General features: G+C 47.2%; 1 protein-coding gene across 6 annotated transcripts in view; it reads right to left on the bottom strand.

Annotated features, from left to right (window-relative positions):
• LOC109869101 (host cell factor 1) overlaps window positions 1–22,012 on the bottom strand; it is a 61,242-nt gene that overhangs the window by 8,724 nt on the left and 30,506 nt on the right. For 4 of the 6 annotated variants that reach the window (XM_031804397.1, XM_031804403.1, XM_031804398.1 and 1 more), the window contains exons 17-26: window positions 21,037–21,175; window positions 20,541–20,677; window positions 18,258–19,548; window positions 11,190–11,341; window positions 10,604–10,789; window positions 10,311–10,500; window positions 8,753–8,958; window positions 8,020–8,040; window positions 4,539–4,754; window positions 3,129–3,266 (exon numbers count right to left, since the gene is read on the bottom strand). In XM_031804397.1, coding sequence (XP_031660257.1) covers window positions 3,129–3,266; window positions 4,539–4,754; window positions 8,020–8,040; window positions 8,753–8,958; window positions 10,311–10,500; window positions 10,604–10,789; window positions 11,190–11,341; window positions 18,258–19,548; window positions 20,541–20,677; window positions 21,037–21,175 — 2,676 coding nt within the window. The remainder of the gene's footprint in view (window positions 1–3,128; window positions 3,267–4,538; window positions 4,755–8,019; window positions 8,041–8,752; window positions 8,959–10,310; window positions 10,501–10,603; window positions 10,790–11,189; window positions 11,342–18,257; window positions 19,549–20,540; window positions 20,678–21,036; window positions 21,176–22,012) is intronic. The other 2 variants (XM_031804402.1, XM_031804400.1) reach the window with 2 other exon arrangements.

Raw genomic sequence — 22,012 nt, 5'->3', positions numbered from 1 at the left:
GCAAAAATCAAGACATGAGGTCGAATAAATTATCCGTAGAGCTCCGAGACAGGATTGTGTCGAGGCACAGATCTGGGGGAAGGGTACCAAAACATTTCTACAGCATTGAAGGTCCCCAAGAACACAGTGGCCTTTTATTCCTAAATGGTAGAAGTTTGGAACCACCAAGACTCTTCCTAGAGCGGGCCACCCGGCCAAACTGAGCAATCGGGAGAGAACGGCCATAGTCAGGGAGATGACCAAGAACTCGATGGTCACTCTGACAGAGCTCCAGAATTCCTCTGTGGAGATGGGAGTACCTTCCAGATGGTCAACTATCTCTGATGAAACCAAGATTGAACTCTTGTGCCTGAATGCCAAGCGTCACGTCTGGAGGAAACCTGGCACCATCCCTACGGTGAAGCATGGTGGCGGCAGCATGATGCTGTGGGGATGTTTTTCAGAGGCAGGGACTTGGAGACTAAATCAGGATTGAGAGAAAGATGGACAGGAAAAAAGTAGAGATCCTGGATGAAAATCTGCTCCAGAACGCTCAGGACCTCAGACTGTGTTGAAGGTTCACCTTCCAACAGGACACCAACCCTAAGCACACAGCCAAGACAACGTTTCGGGACAAGTCTCTGAATGTCCTTGAGTGGCCCAACCAGAGCATGGACTTAAATCCGATCGAACATCTCTGGAGAGACAAAAATAGAAAATAGCTGTGCAGCAACGCTCCCCATCCAACCTGACAGAGCTTGAGAGGATCTGCAGAGAAGAATGGGAGAAACTCCCCAAATACAGGTGTGCCAAGCTTGTAGCGTCATACCCAAGAAGACTCGAGGCTGTAATCACTGCCAAAGGTCCTTCAACAAAGTACTGAGTAAAGGGTCTGAATACTAATGTAAATGTAATATTTATGTTTTTTTTTTAAACATGTTTTTGCTTTGTCATTATGGAGTATTGTGATGTCATTATGGAGTATTGTGATGTCATTATGGGGTATGTGATGTCATTGTGGAGTATTGTGATGTCATTATGGGGTATTGTGATGTCATTATGGGGTATTGTGATGTCATTATGGGGTATTGTGATGTCATTATGGGGTATGTGATGTCATTGTGGAGTATTGTGATGTCATTATGGGGTATGTGATGTCATTGTGGAGTATTGTGATGTCCTTATGGGGTATTGTGATGTCATTATGGGGTATTGTGATGTCATTATGGAGTATTGTGATGTCATTATGGAGTATTGTGATGTCATTATGGGGTATTGGGTGTAAATTGATAAGAACAAAACAAAATATTTTATACATTTTAGAATAAGGCTGTAATGTCATGAGCTCTCCAAACTTGTTCCTGTAGCTCCCCAGTGCTTCATTTAACATCGATTGTAACATGTTGTCGCAACGCAAGATAGTGTCACTAAACTGTTGACAGCCTTGCTGTGCGCTCTAGAAAGGACTAAAAAGTGAGAGGAGACTGGTGGTGAGATATTCTCTATAGCTAAAAAGTTAATGTGTCACTCAATTAATTATGAAAATATATTTAAAAAAATTCCCTTTGACTAGGCTATTCAAAATCAAAATTCACTATAATCGAAGGCTAACTATAAGCCGCCTTGCACAATCATTGAACCAACAGCATCGCCAAGGGTTTTAGGTTCTCTCCCACAATCATTGAACCAACAGCATCGCCAAGGGTTTTAGGTTCTCTCCCACAATCATTGAACCAACAGCATTGCCAAGGGTTTTAGGTTCTCTCCCACAATCATTGAACCAACAGCATTGCCAAGGGTTAAAGGTTCTCTCCTACAATCATTGGACCAGCAGCATCGCCAAGGGTTAAAGGTTCTCTCCCACAATCATTGGACCAGCACCACTGAACCAACAGCATCGCCAAGGGTTTTAGGTTCTCTCCCACAATCATTGGACCAGCAGCATCGCCAAGGGTTAAAAGTTCTCTCCCACAATCATTGGACAAGCAGCATCGCCAAGGGTTAAAGGTTCTCTCCCACAATCATTGGACCAGCAGCATCGCCAAGGGTTAAAGGTTCTCTCCCACAATCATTGGACCAGCACCACTGAACCAACAGCATCGCCAAGGGTTTTAGGTTCTCTCCCACAATCATTGGACCAGCAGCATCGCCAAGGGTTAAAAGTTCTCTCCCACAATCATTGGACAAGCAGCATCGCCAAGGGTTAAAGGTTCTCTCCCAAAATCATTGGATCAACAGCATCACCAAGGGTTATAGGTTCTCTCCCAGAATCAAGATATTTTTTTTTAGCGTAGCATTAGGTAACCAGTCCATACAGTTCACACTCAAAAAGGCCAATTAATTTTTTCAAGCGTGGGCTCATAGGCTCTATTATAATTATGGGTGTTTTGTAATAATCATCAGCTCGGAAAGCATTGTCCATTTTGTTGTGTTAAGGCTTTAAAACAACATCAAAAACAACCATGTTTTCCACTGTTTCAACCTGCTGTTGAACTTGTTTCTTCAATACTGATCATCACAGTGAGGTGAGTTTTAAAATCTGCGTACTGTTTTGATGATAAGTGTTAGATGTGATTTTAGATTACATTTGCATCGATGTCAGAGGGGTTAGAGTGACAATAGAGCTCTGAGTACCAGGCCATTAGGACCTGATGGAGGGACAATAGAGCCCTGAGTACCAGGCCATTAGGACCTGATGGAGGGACAATAGAGCCCTGAGTACCAGGCCATTAGAACCTGATGGAGGGACAATAGAGCCCTGAGTACCAGGCCATTAGGACCTGATGAAGGGACAATAGAGCCCGGAGTATGTTTAGAATGAATAAAAGGAGATCACCGTGACTCAATGGCCGTGTGGAATTTTACTGCGGCCATGACTCATGACTGCCGGTAATACGGTCAACCGCCGTAGATCATAAGTCTCTCCCTGATTCGTCGCATGGTCTCTCCTTAGCTCCTCCTCCTCAAAAAGCATTGGAGGAGAAGTTCAGAGGGACACATTTTGAGAATGAGACTATGAGCGAGCGTGTGAGGAATTGAGGAAAACAAACAGAATATAAAAACCCCAATGCATTATCATCGGTAACATCAGTGACTTCAGAACAACAGTAGTCACGTCAGCGGTGTTGATCGTTGCGTTAGTGTCTTACATCAACGGCAGCCGCGTCTTCGTCGGGTACGTAGTAGTGCGTGACCACCGTGTTGGTAACCTTGACGATGCCAACGTCGAACCACTGGTTGTCTTTCTTCAGCGGGGCTTTGGCCACCGCAGGAGGCGGTGCTGGCCTCTGGAGAAGGCGGTTACAACAAAACACAAAGAAGAAGAAGAAGAACAGACGTCACATTTAGTCATTAGCGGAATAGACAAGACAGAAAAAATATGTAATAATTCAAATGAGCGAATCTACATTAATATATATATATATATATATATTTTTACAATTTAAAAAAATATTATTTCTTTAGGAACCTTTATTCAGCCAGATTAGTCATTTAAAAAAAATAAAAAATAAGATATTATACAATAATGAGGTAGTTTGTCAAAGAGGAGAAGAAAAGTCAGGACTCTGGAAGAAACATGGTTAGGAAACATACGCATCATTCTTTGGCAGGGTTTTTTCTGTATAAAAAAAAGTATTGGGTGGGCCGCCTATGTTCAAACAGATTATATGAATAATAATTTTCAGGGCGGAAAAATATATATTTTATTACACGTTACGATCTTGCGTGGAGACCCAGACCGAGGGAGATTATCAGTGGTCTTGTATGTCTTCCATTTCCTAATAATTGCTCCCACAGTTGATTTCTTCAAACCAAGCTGCTTACCTATTGTAGATTCAGTCTTCCCAGCCTGGTGCAGGTCTACAATTTTGTTTCTGGTGTCCTTTGACAGCTCTTTGGTCTTGGCCATAGTGGAGTTTGGAGTGTGACTGTTTGAGGTTGTGGACAGGTGTCTTTTATACTGATAACAGGTTCAAACAGGTGCCATTAATACATGTAACGAGTGGAGGACAGAGGAGCCTCTTAAAGAAGAAGTTATAGGTCTGTGAGAGCCAGAAATCTTGCTTGTTTGTAGGTGACCAAATACTTATTTTCCACCATAATTTGCAAATAAATTCATAAATCCTACAATGTGATTTTCTGAATTTTATTTTTTCTCATTTTGTCTGTCATAGTTGAAGTGATGAAAATTACAGGCCTCTCATCTTTTTAAGTGGGAGAACTTGCACAATTGGTGGCAGACTAAATACTTTTTTGCCCCACTGTATATTAAAATCGGGCATCACCCATTTTTCCAGAAAATTTGCCAAGCCCACCACCTAAACCCCATTTTTATCCAGAAAAAAACCCCTGTTTGGTAACACTTTACCTGAAGCCTGCAGTTATAATGCATTATAAGACATGTCATGAGCATGTGTGACCCCTTTTATAATGTCTTATAAAACCATCTCATAGTGAACCTGACTAAATAACAGCCATTTTGAGTTACTTCAATAATTAAAAAAAAAATCTGGTTAACAGAGGTCAGCCAGAAAACCAGTCTAGTCCAGTCCACTCACCCCAGCGGCAGACTCTATTCCATTGACCACCTCTGCCATGGTTGTAGCTGCCTGTATCTTAGCCGGGCTGGTCACCATCATTGTCTGAGTGGGGGTTAAGGTGCAGGACGGAGCTAATCGGGCCACAGCCTGGGTCACTGCAGCAGCCAGCTCATCGGCGTTACTCTCTGACGCTGGGTCGTTCAGGCTGTCTGCTGGGGCCAGGCCCTCGGTGGGCTGGGTCAAATCATAAACAGTTACGTATAAAAGCATTTCGTAATAATTCAAATGCAGTTCCTTAACAAATGCAAACAATACATTCAGACCGCCTATAAGACAGACAGAAAACAGACAAGACAGCAGGGTTAATAAGACAGACAGAAAACAGGCAAGACAGCAGGGTTAATAAGACAGACAAGACAGTAGGGTTAATAAGACAGACAGAAAACAGACAAGACAGCAGGGTTAATAAGACAGACAGAAAACAGACAAGACAGCAGGGTTAATAAGACAGACAGAAAACAGACAGGACAGCAGGGTTAATAAGACAGACAAGACAGTAGGGTTAATAAGACAGACAGAAAACAGACAAGACAGCAGGGTTAATAAGACAGACAAGACAGTAGGGTTAATAAGACAGACAGAAAACAGACAAGACAGCAGGGTTAATAAGACAGACAAGACAGCAGGGTTAATAAGACAGACAAGACAGCAGGGTTAATAAGACAGACAAGACGGCAGGGTTAATAAGACAGACAAGACGGCAGGGTTAATAAGACAGACAAGACGGCAGGGTTAATAAGACAGACAAGACAGCAGGGTTAATAAGACAGACAAGACAGCAGGGTTAATAAGACAGACAAGACAGCAGGGTTAATAAGACAGACAAGACAGCAGGGTTAATAAGACAGACAAGACAGCAGGGTTAATAAGACAGACAAGACAGCAGGGTTAATAAGACAGACAAGACAGCAGGGTTAATAAGACAGACAAGACAGTAGGGTTAATAAGACAGACAAGACAGTAGGGTTAATAAGACAGACAGAAAACAGGCAAGACAGCAGGGTTAATAAGACAGACAAGACAGTAGGGTTAATAAGACAGGCAGAAAACAGACAAGACAGCAGGGTTAATAAGACAGACAAGACAGTAGGGTTAATAAGACAGACAGAAAACAGACAAGACAGCAGGGTTAATAAGACAGACAAGAAAGTAGGGTTAATAAGACAGACAGAAAACAGACAGGACAGCAGGGTTAATAAGACAGACAAGACAGTAGGGTTAATAAGACAGACAGAAAACAGACAAGACAGTAGGGTTAATAAGACAGACAGAAAACAGGCAAGACAGCAGGGTTAATAAGACAGACAAGACAGTAGGGTTAATAAGACAGACAGAAAACAGACAAGACAGTAGGGTTAATAAGACAGACAGAAAACAGACAAGACAGTAGGGTTAATAAGACAGACAGAAAACAGACAAGACAGTAGGGTTAATAAGACAGACAGAAAACAGACAAGACAGTAGGGTTAATAAGACAGACAGAAAACAGACAAGACAGTAGGGTTAATAAGACAGACAGAAAACAGACAAGACAGTAGGGTTAATAAGACAGACAAGACAGTAGGGTTAATAAGACAGACAGAAAACAGACAAGACAGTAGGGTTAATAAGACAGACAGAAAACAGACAAGACAGTAGGGTTAATAAGACAGACAGAAAACAGACAAGACAGTAGGGTTAATAAGACAGACAGAAAACAGACAAGACAGTAGGGTTAATAAGACAGACAGAAAACAGACAAGACAGTAGGGTTAATAAGACAGACAGAAAACAGACAAGACAGTAGGGTTAATAAGACAGACAGAAAACAGACAAGACAGTAGGGCTGCACAATAATTCACATCGAAACCATAATATCAATATCGCAAAAGAGATGTAAATCGCACGCAATATTTTGCAAAACGGCACTAAAGCCCAACGTTCGTTTTTCCCCCTAGTTTACTCTGTCGTCTCCCTCCTCAACTCGTGGCTACTTCCCACACACACACAACAAGCCCCGCCCCCTGTCAATCAAGCAGCGCAGGTAATCCTCCTCGCTGTTAGATTCACTATAAAGTTCATTCTGTTAGGTCAACAAATGGTTCCAAACAAGAACGGTGTTGCTTTCTATCTTAACATAAATCATACTATTTAAATGATTCCAAGTGTCGTGATCTATATGATCAATAAAATATAATGAGACTAGACAGAACGATCAATACAGACAGACAGAGACAGTTAGACAGAGACACTTAGTTTGAGGCAGGCAGAGCGGTTAGAGACAGAGGCAGGCAGAGCGGTTAGAGGCAGGCAGAGCGGTTAGAGACAGAGGCAGGCAGAGCGGTTAGAGACAGAGGCAGGCAGAGCGGTTAGAGACAGAGGCAGGCAGAGCGGTTAGAGACAGAGGCAGGCAGAGCGGTTAGAGACAGAGGCAGGCAGAGCGGTTAGAGACAGAGGCAGGCAGAGCGGTTAGAGACAGAGGCAGGCAGAGCGGTTAGAGACAGAGGCAGGCAGAGCGGTTAGAGACAGAGGCAGGCAGAGCGGTTAGAGACAGAGGCAGGCAGAGCGGTTAGAGACAGAGGCAGGCAGAGCGGTTAGAGACAGAGGCAGGCAGAGCGGTTAGAGACAGAGGCAGGCAGAGCGGTTAGAGACAGAGGCAGGCAGAGCGGTTAGAGACAGGGGCAGGCAGAGCGGTTAGAGACAGGGGCAGGCAGAGCGGTTAGAGACAGAGGCAGGCAGAGCGGTTAGAGACAGAGGCAGGCAGAGCGGTTAGAGACAGAGGCAGGCAGAGCGGTTAGAGACAGAGGCAGGCAGAGCGGTTAGAGAGAGGCAGGCAGAGCGGTTAGAGACAGAGGCAGGCAGAGCGATTAGAGACAGAGGCAGGCAGAGCGGTTAGAGACAGAGGCAGGCAGAGCGGTTAGAGACAGAGGCAGGCAGAGCGGTTAGAGACAGAGGCAGGCAGAGCGGTTAGAGACAGAGGCAGGCAGAGCGGTTAGAGACAGAGGCAGGCAGAGCGGTTAGAGACAGAGGCAGGCAGAGCGGTTAGAGACAGAGGCAGGCAGAGCGGTTAGAGACAGGCAGGCAGAGCGGTTAGAGGCAGGCAGAGCGATTAGAGACAGGCAGCCAGAGCGGTTAGAGGCAGGCAGAGCGGTTAGAGGCAGGCAGAGCGGTTAGAGGCAGGCAGAGCGGTTAGAGGCAGGCAGAGCGGTTAGAGGCAGGCAGAGCGGTTAGGGAGAGGCAGGCAGGCAGAGCGTTTAGAGTCAGGCAGAGCGGTTAGAGTCAGGCAGAGCGGTTAGAGAGAGGCAGGCAGAGCGGTTAGAAAGAGGCAGGCAGAGCGGTTAGAGAGAGGCAGGCAGATCAGTTAGAGACAGAGGCAGGCAGACCGGTTAGAGACAGAGGCAGGCAGATCGGTTAGAGGCAGGCAGACCGTTAGAGTAAAACAGAGGTTGGGCTGACTGACCTGGTTGTGTTGTGCTGCTGCCTGGGCAGTAGGAGACAGTTGGAGACAGGCAGTTAGCGACAGACAGGCAGGCAGGCAGTTAGCGACAGACAGGCAGGCAGGCAGTTAGCGACAGACAGGCAGGCAGGCAGTTAGCGACAGACAGGCAGGCAGTTAGCGACAGACAGGCAGGCAGGCAGTTAGCGACAGACAGGCAGGCAGGCAGTTAGCGACAGACAGGCAGGCAGGCAGACAGTTAGCGACAGACAGGCAGGCAGGCAGTTAGCGACAGGCAGGCAGGCAGCAGACAGTTAGCGACAGACAGGCAGGCAGGCAGACAGTTAGCGACAGGCAGGCAGGCAGCAGACAGGTAGGCAGACAGTTAGCGACAGACAGGCAGGCAGACAGTTAGCGACAGACAGGCAGGCAGGCAGGCAGTTAGCGACAGACAGGCAGGCAGACAGTTAGCGACAGACAGGCAGGCAGGCAGACAGTTAGCGACAGACAGGCAGGCAGGCAGACAGTTAGCGACAGACAGGCAGGCAGGCAGACAGTTAGCGACAGACAGGCAGGCAGGCAGACAGTTAGCGACAGACAGGCAGGCAGGCAGACAGTTAGCGACAGACAGGCAGGCAGGCAGCAGACAGGTAGGCAGAAAGTTAGCGACAGACAGGCAGGCAGAAAGTTAGCGACAGACAGGCAGGCAGGCAAACGGTTAACGACAGGCAGTAAAACAGTGGTTGGGCTGACCGACCTGGTTGTGTTGTGCTGCTGCGGCTTGGGCCTGGGCCTGAGCAAGAGCCTGGGCCTGAGCAAGAGCCTGGGCCTGAGCAAGAGCCTGGGCCTGAGCAAGAGCCTGGGCCTCCTGCAGCTGCTGCTGTTGTTGTACCAGGGCTGCCAGCTCAGCCTGAGTCAACACAATGGGGATGGTGGTGGTGTGATGGCCACCGTCTCCTTCATCTGGATGGAGACAGGAGAGACTGCTAACACCAACGATTCTCTCTCCAGTCCTACCACACATCTGGTTAAAACAGCCAACCTGCTAGTCTTCATAAGATGTGCCAGCGTTGGGATTTAACAAGTCTATAACGACACCCCCTGCTGGTTCTACATCAGGGCCCGTATTCATAGTGTCTCAGAGTAGGAGTGCTGATCTAGGATCAGGTCCCCCTTGTCCAAGTCATCTCATTCATTTTTATTTAAAAAGGTTTTAACTGATCCTAGATCAGCACTCCTACTCAGATGCTTTGTGTAAACAGGCCCTAGTGGAGCAGTAGGCCCTAGTGGGGCAGTAGGCCCTAGTGGGGCAGTAGGCCCTAGTGGGGCAGTAGGCCCTAGTGGGGCAGTAGGCCCTAGTGGGGCAGTAGGCCCTAGTGGGGCAGTAGGCCCTAGTGGGGCAGTAGGCCCTAGTGGAGCAGTAGGCCTTGGTGGAGCAGTAGGCCTTGGTGGAGCAGTAGGCAGTATAACCTAGTGGAGCAGTAGGCCCAGTAGGACCTAGTAGAGCAGTAGGCCCTAGTGGAGCAGTAGGCCCTAGTGGAGCAGTAGGCCCTAGTGGAACAGTAAGGACCTAGTGGAGCAGTAGGCCCAGTAGGACCTAGTGGAGCAGTAGGCCCAGTAGGACCTAGTGGAGCAGTAGGCCCTAGTGGAGCAGTAGGCCCTAGTGGAGCAGTAAGGACCTAGTGGAGCAGTAAGGACCTAGTGGAGCAGTAAGGACCTAGTGGAGCAGTAAGGACCTAGTGGAGCAGTAAGGACCTAGTGGAGCAGTAAGGACCTAGTGGAGCAGTAAGGACCTAGTGGAGCAGTAAGGACCTAGTGGAGCAGTAAGGACCTAGTGGAGCAGTAGACCCTAGTGGAGCAGTAGGACCTAGTGGAGCAGTAGGCCCAGTAGGCCCTAGTGGAGCAGTAGAACCAGTAGGACCTAGTGAAGCAATAGACCCTAGTGGAGCAGTAAGCTCTAGTGGCGCAGTAGGCCCTAGTGGAGCAGTAGACCCAGTAGGACCTAGTGGAGCATTAGGCCCAGTAGGACCTAGTGGAGCATTAGGCCCAGTAGGACCTACTGGAGCAGTAGGCCCAGTAGGACCTACTGGAGCAGTAGGGCCTAGTGGCGCAGTAGACCCAGTAGGCCCTAGTGGAGCAGTCTGCCCTAGTGGAGCAGTAGGACCTAGTCCCCAGTCTGTCTTTCTCTACTTCCTCATGACAGCCTGTATGGCCAGGGTCAGGCTGGCTGGCTCTCTCTGGATCGCTCTATTTCTCTGGCTGGCTGTCCAGCTCTCTGCCCACCCTTCCGCAAACCCACCCATCTGTGCACTCACTCATGACAGCGTGCTGTGCGGCCTGTAAGACAGCCTGTATGGCCTTGGCCTGGGCCTCCTCAGTAGCAGCGTGTTGTGCTGCCTGCTCGGCTGCAGCGGTAACAGCCAGCTCCTCGGGGGTTAAACCCGTCACCATCAGGGTCTGCTGGCCCCCCGAGCCACCTTCAGACATCAGCTCCGCAGGCAGGCCCTAGAAAACAGGATGCAGAGAAAGGGGAAAACGTTGAGGACAATGTAATACATTCACACATCTTGACAACTAAACAACAAGCTTGCTCAGAAATTAAGTGTACCTCCTGCTCGCCCTGGTTCTGTTCCTCCATGTCCTCCACATGGACATGTATCCCAGCTGCAGCAGCCTCTTCCAGGGTCACAACCCTCACTGTGCCCTCTGGGAGAGAGTCGGTCTGCATGGCCTCTTCTTCCTCTTCAGCCCTCGATGCCACCGCCTCGGACGACCCAGACATTGATGAGATCTCCTGGAGAATATAAAAGAGTCAAGGAGAGAGGAAAACGAAAGAAGGGAACGAGAGAGAAGAGAACGAGAGAGAGGAGAACGAGAGAGAGGAGAACGAGAGAGAAGAGAACGAGAGAGAAGAGAACGAGAGAGAAGAGAACGAGAGATTAATTAAAAGATTAATTAAAAGCTTGGTTTAAAATTTGATTAATAGATAAAACCTTGATTTAACCAGTTTAATAGTTAATCCATGTTGGTGCTACCCATCCATGATGTCCAAAATAAATATATTTAACAGTCTATAGTGCAGAGAATGGCTGTTGGGATCAAACCAGGGATACCTAAACCCCAAGGACAAATACACTAATCACAACCCCAAAAAGAGTTGACCGTATGAAAGCCAGGTGTAATAATGTCCTTACAGGTACGCAGGGCCCAGGTGTGGGAGTGGACTGAGTAACTGTGGTGACGGCTCTGCCAGATGTCGTCGATGCGCTGGACTCGGTGGTTGCCGAGGACGACGAGGGAGCCTCTTGAGTTCCGTTGTCTCCTTGTGTCGAGTCACCAGGCTGGGCTGGAGGGAGGAGAGACATCCCAACATTATGAATAAAAACGGTCCCCCCAACAGCAGGACTAACACACAGGTGTTGACCAATCAGTTCTGTTGACAATAATTCGGCACAAAAAAAAAAACGCAGATTCCTTACGGAGATTCATCTTTGCAGTCTAGGACCAGACTCAATCTGTGTCCGGAAAAATCTTTCCTATTATACATGTAAGGGTTCACACATTTTCAAAGATGGAATTTCATTACTTTTCTATGAGCAGCAATTGGCAGCGTTCTCTGATCCCATGTGAGTATCGCCACCGGGAGGCTGTTCTCTGATCCCATGTGGGTATCGCCACCGGGAGGCTGTTCTCTGATCCCATGTGGGTATCGCCACCGGGAGGCTGTTCTCTGATCCCATGTGGGTATAGACACCGGGAGGCTGTTCTCTGATCCCATATGGGTATGGACCCATTATCCCTCCTGGAGGATGGTGGACCACCCATTATCCCTCCTGGAGGATGGTGGACCACCCATTATCCCTCCTGGAGGATGGTGGACCACCCATTATCCCTCCTGGAGGATGGTGGACCACCCATTATCCCTCCTGGAGGATGGTGGACCACCCATTATCCCTCCTGGAGGATGGTGGACCACCCATTATCCCTCCTGGAGGATGGTGGACCACCCATTATCCCTCCTGGAGGATGGTGGACCACCCATTATCCCTCCTGGAGGATGGTGGACCACCCATTATCTCTCCTGGAGGACGGTGGACCACCCATTATCCCTCCTGGAGGATGAGTTTTATGCCTTTTGAAATAATTAGCTCATTCAATATATCAAAAGATCAAATGGCTATGGTAAGCTACAAATCATTTTATTCAGCTGAAGCCCACAAAGTCTTCAGAAAATGTAGCTTTTCTAGTTTGGTCATATGTATCTTAGTTACCTTTGAACTAAGTGTTCACCTTGTAGGCTGACTAGCATCTATTGAGTTGCAATGTCCCATACATTGGATGACCAAACCAACTGGAAGGATCTACAAAACAGGTTGGAGAGACATCCAGAAGAAATGGTAACATCTGGGATCTCCTCCCAGACCTCGACGAAAGCATCCGCCAACTCCTGGACAGTCTGTGGGTGCAACGTGGCGTTGGTGGATGGAGCGAGACATGATGTCGCAGATGTGCTCAATTGGATTCAGGTCTGTGGAACGGGCGGTCCAGTCCATAGCATCAATGCCTTCCTCTTGCAGGAACTGCTGACACACTCCAGCCACATGAGGTCTAGCATTGTCTTGCATTAGAAGGAACCCAGGGCCATCCGCACCAGCATATGGTCTCACAAGGGGTCTGAGGATCTCATCTCGGTACCTAATGGCAGTCAGGCTACCTCTGGCGAGCACATAGAAATGCCACCCCACACCATGACTGACTCACCACCAAACCGGTCATGCTGGAGGATGTTGCAGGCAGCAGAACGTTCTCAACGGCGTCTCCAGACTCTGTCACATGTGCTCAGTGTGAACATGCTTTCATCTGTGAAGAGCACAGGGCGCGGCGCCAGTGGCGAATTTGCCAATCTTGGTGTTCTCTGGCAATTGCCAAACGTCCTGCACGGTGTTGGGCTGTAAGCACAACCCCCACCTGTGGACATCGGGCGCTCATACCACCCTCATGGAGTCTGTTTCTGACCGTTTGAGCAGACACATACACATTAGTGGCCTGCTGGAGGTCATTTTGTAGGGCCATGGCAGTGCTCCTCCTTGCACAAAGGTGGAGGTAGCGGTCCTGCTGCTGGGTTGTTGCCCTCCTACGGCCTCATCCACATCTCCTGATGTACTGGCCTGTCTCCTGGTAGCGCCTCCATGCTCTGGACACTACGCTGACAGACACAGCAAACCTTGTTACAGCTCGCATTGATGTACCATCCTGAATGAGCTGCACTACCTGAGCCACTTGTGTGGGTTGTAGACTCAGTCTCATGCTACCACTAGAGTGAAAGCACCGCCAGCATTCAAAAGTGACCAAAACATCAGCCAGGAAGCATAGGAACTGAGAAGTGGTCTGTGGTCCCCACCAGCAGAACCACTCTTTTATTGGGGGTATCTTGCTACTTGCCTATAATTTCCACCTGTTGTCTATTCCATTTGCACAACAGCATGTGAAATTTATTGTCAATCAGTGTTGCTTCCTAAGTGGACAGTTTGATTTCACAGAAGTGTGATTGACTTGGAGTTACATTGTGTTGTTTCAGTGTTCCCTTTATTTTTTTGAGCAGTGTATATTCTATGACTGTCATTCATATTCCATTCACCCAGTTCAATGTAACAGTGATAGGTTTAGGCTACTGTCATTCATATTCACCCAGTTCAATGTAACAGTGATAGGTTTAGGTTACTGTCGTTCATATTCCATTCACCCAGTTCAATGCAACATCGATAGGTTTAGGCTACTACATGACTCTAATTTTCCCCTATACCCATTACGAGGTTTCTACAACCTAGCCTATGAATAAAAGATTACAACGTAGGTGCACACAGGTCGAGAGACAAATTTGAGGCGACCGACAGTGACATTCAATATTTCCTTGCACACTCTTGCCTTGTTATCTAGCTGATCTGGGGGTGTAATCATTAGTCCAACTGTTGCAAACGAGAGTTTCTATTGGACAAATACAGGTATGTTTTTTTATACCTGTTTTGTTCCGTTTGCTTCTGTTGAATAAACGTTTTTTTCCCCCCCAACAGATTCGACGGAATGAATACACCCCTGATCACGTGTGAAACACAGTTCACTTTCATAGCAGCCACGTTGTATTCCTTCTAATTAATAAAACATTAATAAAACCAAAAGCTTAGCGTGAAGAGTTCCAGTGTTGTGTTAGAAAGTCATAGCCTGTTAGCTAACATAACATCCAGGGTGTTTCAGTAGGCTAAAATAGCTAGCGGCATTTGCTAGCTACATAAGTGAAACAAAGTGAGAAAAATAAATAAATACTAAATCTCTCTATTTCCCACTCTTGCTTCTTCATTTTGGAAGAAATTAATTTGTTCATAACTGTTCAACTATTGTCTTTCTCTCTCTTTGAGTCAACTACCCACCACATTTTATACACTGCTGTGCTAGCTAGCTGTAGCTTATGCTTTCAGTACTAGAATAATTATCTGATCCTTTGATTGGGTAGACAACATATCAGTTCATGCTGCAAGAGCTCTGATAGGTTGGAGGACGTCCTCTGGAAGTTGTCATAATTACTGTGTAATTCTAAGGAAGGGGGTGAGAACCACCAGCCTCCTGGGTTTGTATTGAAGCCAATGTATCCAGAGGAGGATGGAAGGTATCTGTCCTCTAGCTACAACATGGTGCTACCCTACAGAGTGCTGTTGCGGCTACTGTAGACCTTCTTTGCAAAATAGTGTGTTTTAATCAATTATTTGGTGATGTGATTATATTTAGGATAGTTTTTAATAAATTATAACTTGAATGTTTTACAACTTACATTTGTATGAATGTCACTGAGGAGGATGGTCCTCCCCTTCCTCCTCTGAGGAGCCTCCACTGGTACAGACACATGCCATAGTTCTAGCTAGGCTACTAACATGCTGCAGTCTGGCTTCGGTTTCTAATGCTTGACAATAGATAGCCCCTCCAAAAAAAGCTGCAACCCCCCCCCCCCCCCCCCCCCCCCATCTAGGCCTATCACAGCAACTTTTTGAACAGTAGCCTAGGCTGCCTACTCAACGAGGCCTACAACACATTGAGTGCACCATACAACAATGCTGCATTCAACTTCACCAGTGATCCACACAAACACACAAAAAAAATATGCATGTTTTACATTTCAAAACATTACAACAACCTAGCTATGTTTGGTTATTTGGAGTTATGCACATCTGCAAGCATAGCAGCAAAGGCTGGACAAATATAACTGATCTCTTGTTTTTATAATGTTAAAACTGTATTTATAGCATCCTGTGTACATAAGTGGACATTATAAAAAGGGCCACATTTTTTTCTAATAAAACAGAGGCCAGTTTGGATCAGTTGTATGCACTGATCGTCATAATCGTCGTTGTCTGGCCCGCGAATTCGTAGTGTTTTCAATATGGCCCGTGTGGTGATTGAGTTTGACACTCCTGCACTAATGTGTCATTTACATCCTGGCTGAGATATCTATCTATCTATCTATCTATCTATCTATCTATATATATATCTATATATCTATATATCTATATCTATATATATATATCTCTATATATACACACACACACACACACACACACAAATGTATGTGGACACCCCTTAAATTGAGTGGATTCAGCTATTTCAGCCACACCTGTTGCTGACAGTTGTATAAAATCAAACGCACAGCCATGCAATCTCCATAGACAAACATTGGCAGTAGAATGTCCTTACTGAAGAGCTCAGTGACTTCCCAATGTGGCACTGTCCTGTGAGGCCACCTTTTCAACAAGTCAGCTCATCAAATTTCTTCCCTGCTAGATCTGCCCCGGACAACGATAAGTGCTGAAAGTAGTCTCTTCTTTCGTCCAATCGATTTTTCCCAAATATAGACAGACCCTATGTGTATAATATCAACTTTCGTGCATTGAGCTTGTCTGATGCTTTAAGCTTACGGTTTTATGCCTCAAGAGGGTGCCAGAGATCTAGATAACCAGAATTTAAAAAACTTTAACCTCCCGTTCCTACTGGCTGAAGCATATTTTGGTTAATCAAAATTATATCTAAATCTAAATGAAAATGATACTAACCCAAAAAGTTACTTCTAAATATGGCTTTATATAGGCTATATTTGACAACAAAAACACTGCAGCCTGCAGGTAGAAAATATCCCGTTTAAAAATAAATATCCTATAAATCAACACTGGCTACACATGGCCTGTCTGCAACAAACTTCAAACATTGTATCAACTATTAACTTGGGTCAGGCCCAAAGCTTGCACTGGCAAACTTGCAACATTGTATAAAATATTCTGGGTCCTCAGAGTTTCCCATGCCAGTGAGGTCAGCATAAGTAGCAGTGCTCAACTTGGGCAGGAGCTCGAGGGATTCCTGCCATCCTCAAAATAGTTTTGATATCTCCATTATTATTCTACAATGTATAAAATTGTAAAAATAAAGAAGAAAAATAAACACTTGAATGAGTAGGTGTCCCCAAAGTGGACTGGTACTGTACGTTTGTTTTAGTGGAGCAGTAACACAATCTCAGACGATCAACAGCCTAACGACCAAACAATCAACTAATTGGGGTCAGTCCTACAGTGCTGTTATTGTGAAGTGGAAATGTCTAGGAGCAACAACGGCTCATTTATACTGCGAAGTGGTAGTCCACACAAGGTCACAGAACCGGACCGCCGAGTCCTGAAGTGCGTAAATTCGTCTGTCCTCGGTAGCAACACTCCCTACTGAGTCCCAAATTGCCTCTGGAACCAACATCAGCACAAGAACTGTTTGTTGGTAGCTTCATGAAATGGGTTTCCATGGGCGAGCAGCCGCACACAAACCTAAGATCATCATGCGCAATGCCAAGCTTCTGCAGGAGTGGTGTAAAGATCGCGGCCATTGGATACTGGAGCAGTGGAAACGCATTCTCTTGAGTGATGAATCACGCTTCACCATCTGGCAGTCCGACGGAAAAATCTTGGTTTGGCGGATGCCAGGAGAACGCTACCTCCCCCAACGCATAGTGCCAACTGTAAAGTTTGGTGGACGAGGAATAATGGTGTGGGGCTGTTTTCAGGGTTCAGGCCCCTTCGCTCCAGTGAAGGGAAATCATAAAGCATGACATTCTAGAAAATTCTGTGCTTCCAACTTTGTGGGAACAGTTTGGGGAAAGCCCTTTCCTGTTTCAGCATGACAACGCCCCCGTGCACAAAGTGAGGTCCATACAGAACTGGATTGTCGAGATCAGTGTGGAAGAACTTGACTGAGCTGCACAGAGCCCTGACTTCAACCCCATCGAACACCTTTTGGGATGAATTGGAACGCCGACTGCGAGCCAGGTCTAATCACTTGTGGATGAATGGAAACAAATCCCCGCAGCAATGTCCCAACATCTAGTGGAAAGCCTTCCCAGAAGAGTGGAGGCTGTTATAGCAGCAATGTTCCAACATCTAGTAGAAAGCCTTCCCAGAAGAGTGGAGGCTGTTATAGCAGCAATGTTCCAACATCTAGTAGAAAGCCTTCCCAGAAGAGTGGAGGCTGTTATAGCAGCAATGTTCCAACATCTAGTAGAAAGCCTTCCCAGAAGAGTAGAGGCTGTTATAGCAGCAATGTTCCAACATCTAGTGGAAAGCCTTCCCAGAAGAGTGGAGGCTGTTATAGCAGCAATGTTCCAACATCTAGTGGAAAGCCTTCCCAGAAGAGTGGAGGCTGTTATAGCAGCAATGTTCCAACATCTAGTGGAAAGCCTTCCCAGAAGAGTGGAGGCTGTTATAGCAGCAATGTTCCAACATTTAGTGGAAAGCCTTCCCAGAAGAGTGGAGGCTGTTATAGCAGCAATGTTCCAACATCTAGTAGAAAGCCTTCCCAGAAGAGTGGAGGCTGTTATAGCAGCAAAGGGGGGACCAACTCCATATTTAATGCCCATGATTTTGGAATGAGAAGTTGGATGAGCAGCTGTCCACTACATGACCAAAAGTACGTTGATTTTTATTTGATTAATAAAATATTTTAAAACTGTGCATAAATAAATGACATTAACATAAATTACATTAAATTAATTTCCATGACTTTTCCGATTTGATCATTTCCCAAAACTTTTCCAGGCCTGGGAAAAAAAACAATTTTCAAATACAATGACCTTTCCAGGATTTTCATAACTGTACGAACCCTGACTGTACGAATCCGAATCTGTCAACTTGAAGAAAGGGCCGGGTTACAGTCATGCTCAGTGGATAGATAACAGTAGGTCCTACCTGTGGTAGCTGTGTTGGTGGTGCCGGTCTCATGTGTCTCACACGGTGGATTGGAACACACTCTCTGGACCGTGCCCGTTCCTGTCAGGTTGGACGTAGTCTGAGACGGGGTGTTGGTGGTGCCGGTCTCGTGTGTTTCACACGGTGGATTGGAACACACTCTCTGGACCGTGCCCGTTCCTGTCAGGTTGGACATAGTCTGAGACGGGGTGTTGGTCGTCCCTGTTTCGTGTGTTTCACACGGAGGACTGGAACACACTCTCTGGACCGTGCCCGTTCCTGTCAGGTTGGACGTAGTCTGAGACGGGGTGTTGGTCGTCCCTGTTTCGTGTGTTTCACACGGAGGACTGGAACACACTCTCTGGACCGTGCCCGTTCCTGTCAGGTTGGACGTAGTCTGAGACGGGGTGTTGGTCGTCCCTGTTTCGTGTGTTTCACACGGAGGATTGGAACACACCTTTTGCACTGTCCCTGTAGTCTGCCCGATGCCTATACTGGAGTTGGCCTGCGTCGACGTAGTGGTAGTTCCAGTCTCGTGTGTTTCACAAGGTGGATTGGAGCAGACAGGAGATGTGAGGGGGGATCCTCCTCCTCCTCCTCCTCCGCTGGATGACTTGCTCTGGTTATCTGAGGACGAGGAGCTGAGCGTCATGCCCATCTGGTCAGAGCCCATGTTAGAGCGTGCGGTGGTCGAGGTGTAGGTGGTCCCTGTTCTCAAAGTCTCCGGTCGTAGCACCCCGGGCACAGAGCTGGTACCAGAAACAGACGAGGGGGAGAGGTCTCCGGAGGAGGAGGGCGGAGAGGACGGGGGATCAGACCCGCTGGCGTTGTTGGTTACGCAGGAGCCTTGTTGTTGCTGGTTGGATCCCATGTTACAGCTGGCGGTGGTCTGGGTGTTGGTGGTACCTGTATCGTGGGTCTCTGACGGCGGGTTGGTGCACACCTGCTGTACCTGGCCCATGTTGGAGGACGCTGTCGTTTGAGTGTTGGTGGTGCCGGTCTCGTGGGTTTCGCATGGCGGGTTTGAACACACCCTCTCCACCCCACCATTACCAGTCATGTTAGCGGAGGCCGTGGTAGCTGTATTAGTAGTGCCGGTCTCGTGGGTCTCGCAGGGGGGGTTTGAGCAGACCAGGGTTACTGTTCCTGGGTCGCCTGCCTCAGGCTGGGTGGAGGAGGGGTCGGCAGAGGTGGGGGACGACAGGATGGAGACAGGAAGGTCATGGACAGGCTGAGCCTCCACACCGCTAGGGGAAGTGATTAAGGTCACCTGGGTGGCCTGGCCTCCTGCCTGGAGGACAGAGATGCAAGAGGTCAATTAAACAACTTAATACAATTCAATCTAGCCATTATAATTAAGAAAAATGTATATAAAATGGAATGTTATGTCACTCTGAGTGATATGTTTTCATGGTGGCATGTTTGAACAGAAAAATAACTTCCACAGTTCATACAAGAAGCACTGCAACGTCTCCCGGACGTATCATAGTCAGCTTGGTGTCTCCCGGACGTATCATAGTCAGCTTGGTGTCTCCCGGACGTATCATAGTCAGCTTGGTGTCTCCCGGACGTATCATAGTCAGCTTGGTGTCTCCCGGACGTATCATAGTCAGCTTGGTGTCTCCCGGACGTATCATAGTCAGCTTGGTGTCTCCCGGACGTATCATAGTCAGCTTGGTGTCTCCCGGACGTATCATAGTCAGCTTGGTGTCTCCCGGACGTATCATAGTCAGCTTGGTGTCTCCCGGACGTATCATAGTCAGCTTGGTGTCTCCCGGACGTATCATAGTCAGCTTGGTGTCTCCCGGACGTATCATAGTCAGCTTGGTGTCACCCGGACGTATCATAGTCAGCTTGGTGTCTCCCGGACGTATCATAGTCAGCTTGGTGTCTCCCGGACGTATCATAGTCAGCTTGGTGTCTCCCGGACGTATCATAGTCAGCTTGGTGTCTCCCGGACGTATCATTGTCAGCTTGGTGTCTCCCGGACGTATCATAGTCAGCTTGGTGTCTCCCGGACGTATCATAGTCAGCTTGGTGTCTCCCAGGTGTATGCCACCAGGACAAGCTTAGCAGCAAATTAATGACGACAGTACGTACCTGTACTAAACTGGACTGACATAGCAAATGTGGTAGATACACTAAGGCTGCAATTCTGATCTTTTTTTATTCACTAATTGGACTATTGACCAATTAGATTAGCTCTTTTGCCAATAATTGGGCAAAATATCAGAATTGGGCTACCTGTGTAAACGCATCCTACGTCATCTACATAAACTGTACCTGTGCTGCGGAGACAGTGACCTGTCCTGGCAGGGTCGTCATGGTGCCTAAGGTGGTGATAGGAGCAACGGTGGCAACACTTCCTCCTGCCAGGCTGGTCGACACTGTGCCAGTCACCGTACCCAACGTAGTCACACCTGTTCAGAGGGAGAACATTGAATTCTGAATTGATTGACGGCCATTGGTAGCGCTAACAGACTGGTTCCCAGGCTCGTGTAACGGGACTGATGCTGCAAAACAGCACAAGCTAAAGCCTGGCATGTTGATGATTCAATGTGTCGCTAACTAAAATCACGTTAAATCGCTAACTAAAATCACATTAAATCGCTAACTAAAATCACATTAAATCGCTAACTAAAATCACATTAAATCGCTAACTAAAATCACATTAAATCGCTAACTAAAATCACATTAAATCGCTAACTAAAACCATATTTAGTAGCATAACTAGACATGACTAGCAAAGCTGTGATGAGATTATCACTGAGCTCCTTACCTGTGGTTCCCTTGACGACCAGGGTGGTGACGTTAGGTTTGACACCGGAAACCGTTACCGGGGAGACGAGACGTACACCTCCCATGGGGACGGTCCGTAAAATAGTTCCGGGTTGTCCTGGGGCACCCTTCAGCACCACCTGGTAGTAACATAATAATAATAACAGCCTGTTAATCTACATAGAGGCCTTATATACAGTAAAATAGTTCCAGGCTGTCCTGGGGAACCCTTCAGCACCACCTGGTAGTAACAGAGAATGTATACATGTGCAATATAGGAAATGTACACAATGCTATTCCCCTGAGCAAGGCTCTTTTAATGTTGCTGGACCCAAGGAAGAGTAGCTGCTGCCTTGGCAGGGACTAATGGGGATCCATAATAAACCCCAGGAAGAGTAGCTGCTGCCTCGGCAGGAACTAATGGGGATCCATAATAAACCCCAGGAAGAGTAGCTGCTGCCTCGGCAGGAACTAATGGGGATCCATAATAAACCCCAGGAAGAGTAGCTGCTGCCTCGGCAGGAACTAATGGGGATCCATAATAAAACCCAGGAAGAGTAGCTGCTGCCTCGGCAGGAACTAATGGGGATCCATAATAAACCCCAGGAAGAGTAGCTGCTGCCTTGACAGGAACTAATGGGGATCCATAATAAACCCCAGGAAGAGTAGCTGCTGCCTTGGCAGGAACTAATGGGGATCCATAATAAACCCCAGGAAGAGTAGCTGCTGCCTTGGCAGGAACTAATGGGGATCCATAATAAACCCCAGGAAGAGTAGCTGCTGCCTTGGCAGGAACTAATGGGGATCCATAATAAACCCCAGGAAGAGTAGCTGCTGCCTTGGCAGGAACTAATGGGGATCCATAATAAACCCCAGGAAGAGTAGCTGCTGCCTTGGCAGGAAGTAATGGGGATCCATAATAAACCCCAGGAAGAGTAGCTGCTGCCTTGGCAGGAACTAATGGGGATCCATAATAA

The sequence above is a fragment of the Oncorhynchus kisutch genome, linkage group LG24, assembly GCF_002021735.2.
Source record: "Oncorhynchus kisutch isolate 150728-3 linkage group LG24, Okis_V2, whole genome shotgun sequence".
In the NCBI taxonomy this organism is placed as follows: Eukaryota; Metazoa; Chordata; class Actinopteri; order Salmoniformes; family Salmonidae; genus Oncorhynchus; species Oncorhynchus kisutch.
Note: the sequence above shows the minus strand (reverse complement) of the source record. Positions and strands in the feature narration are given on the sequence as shown.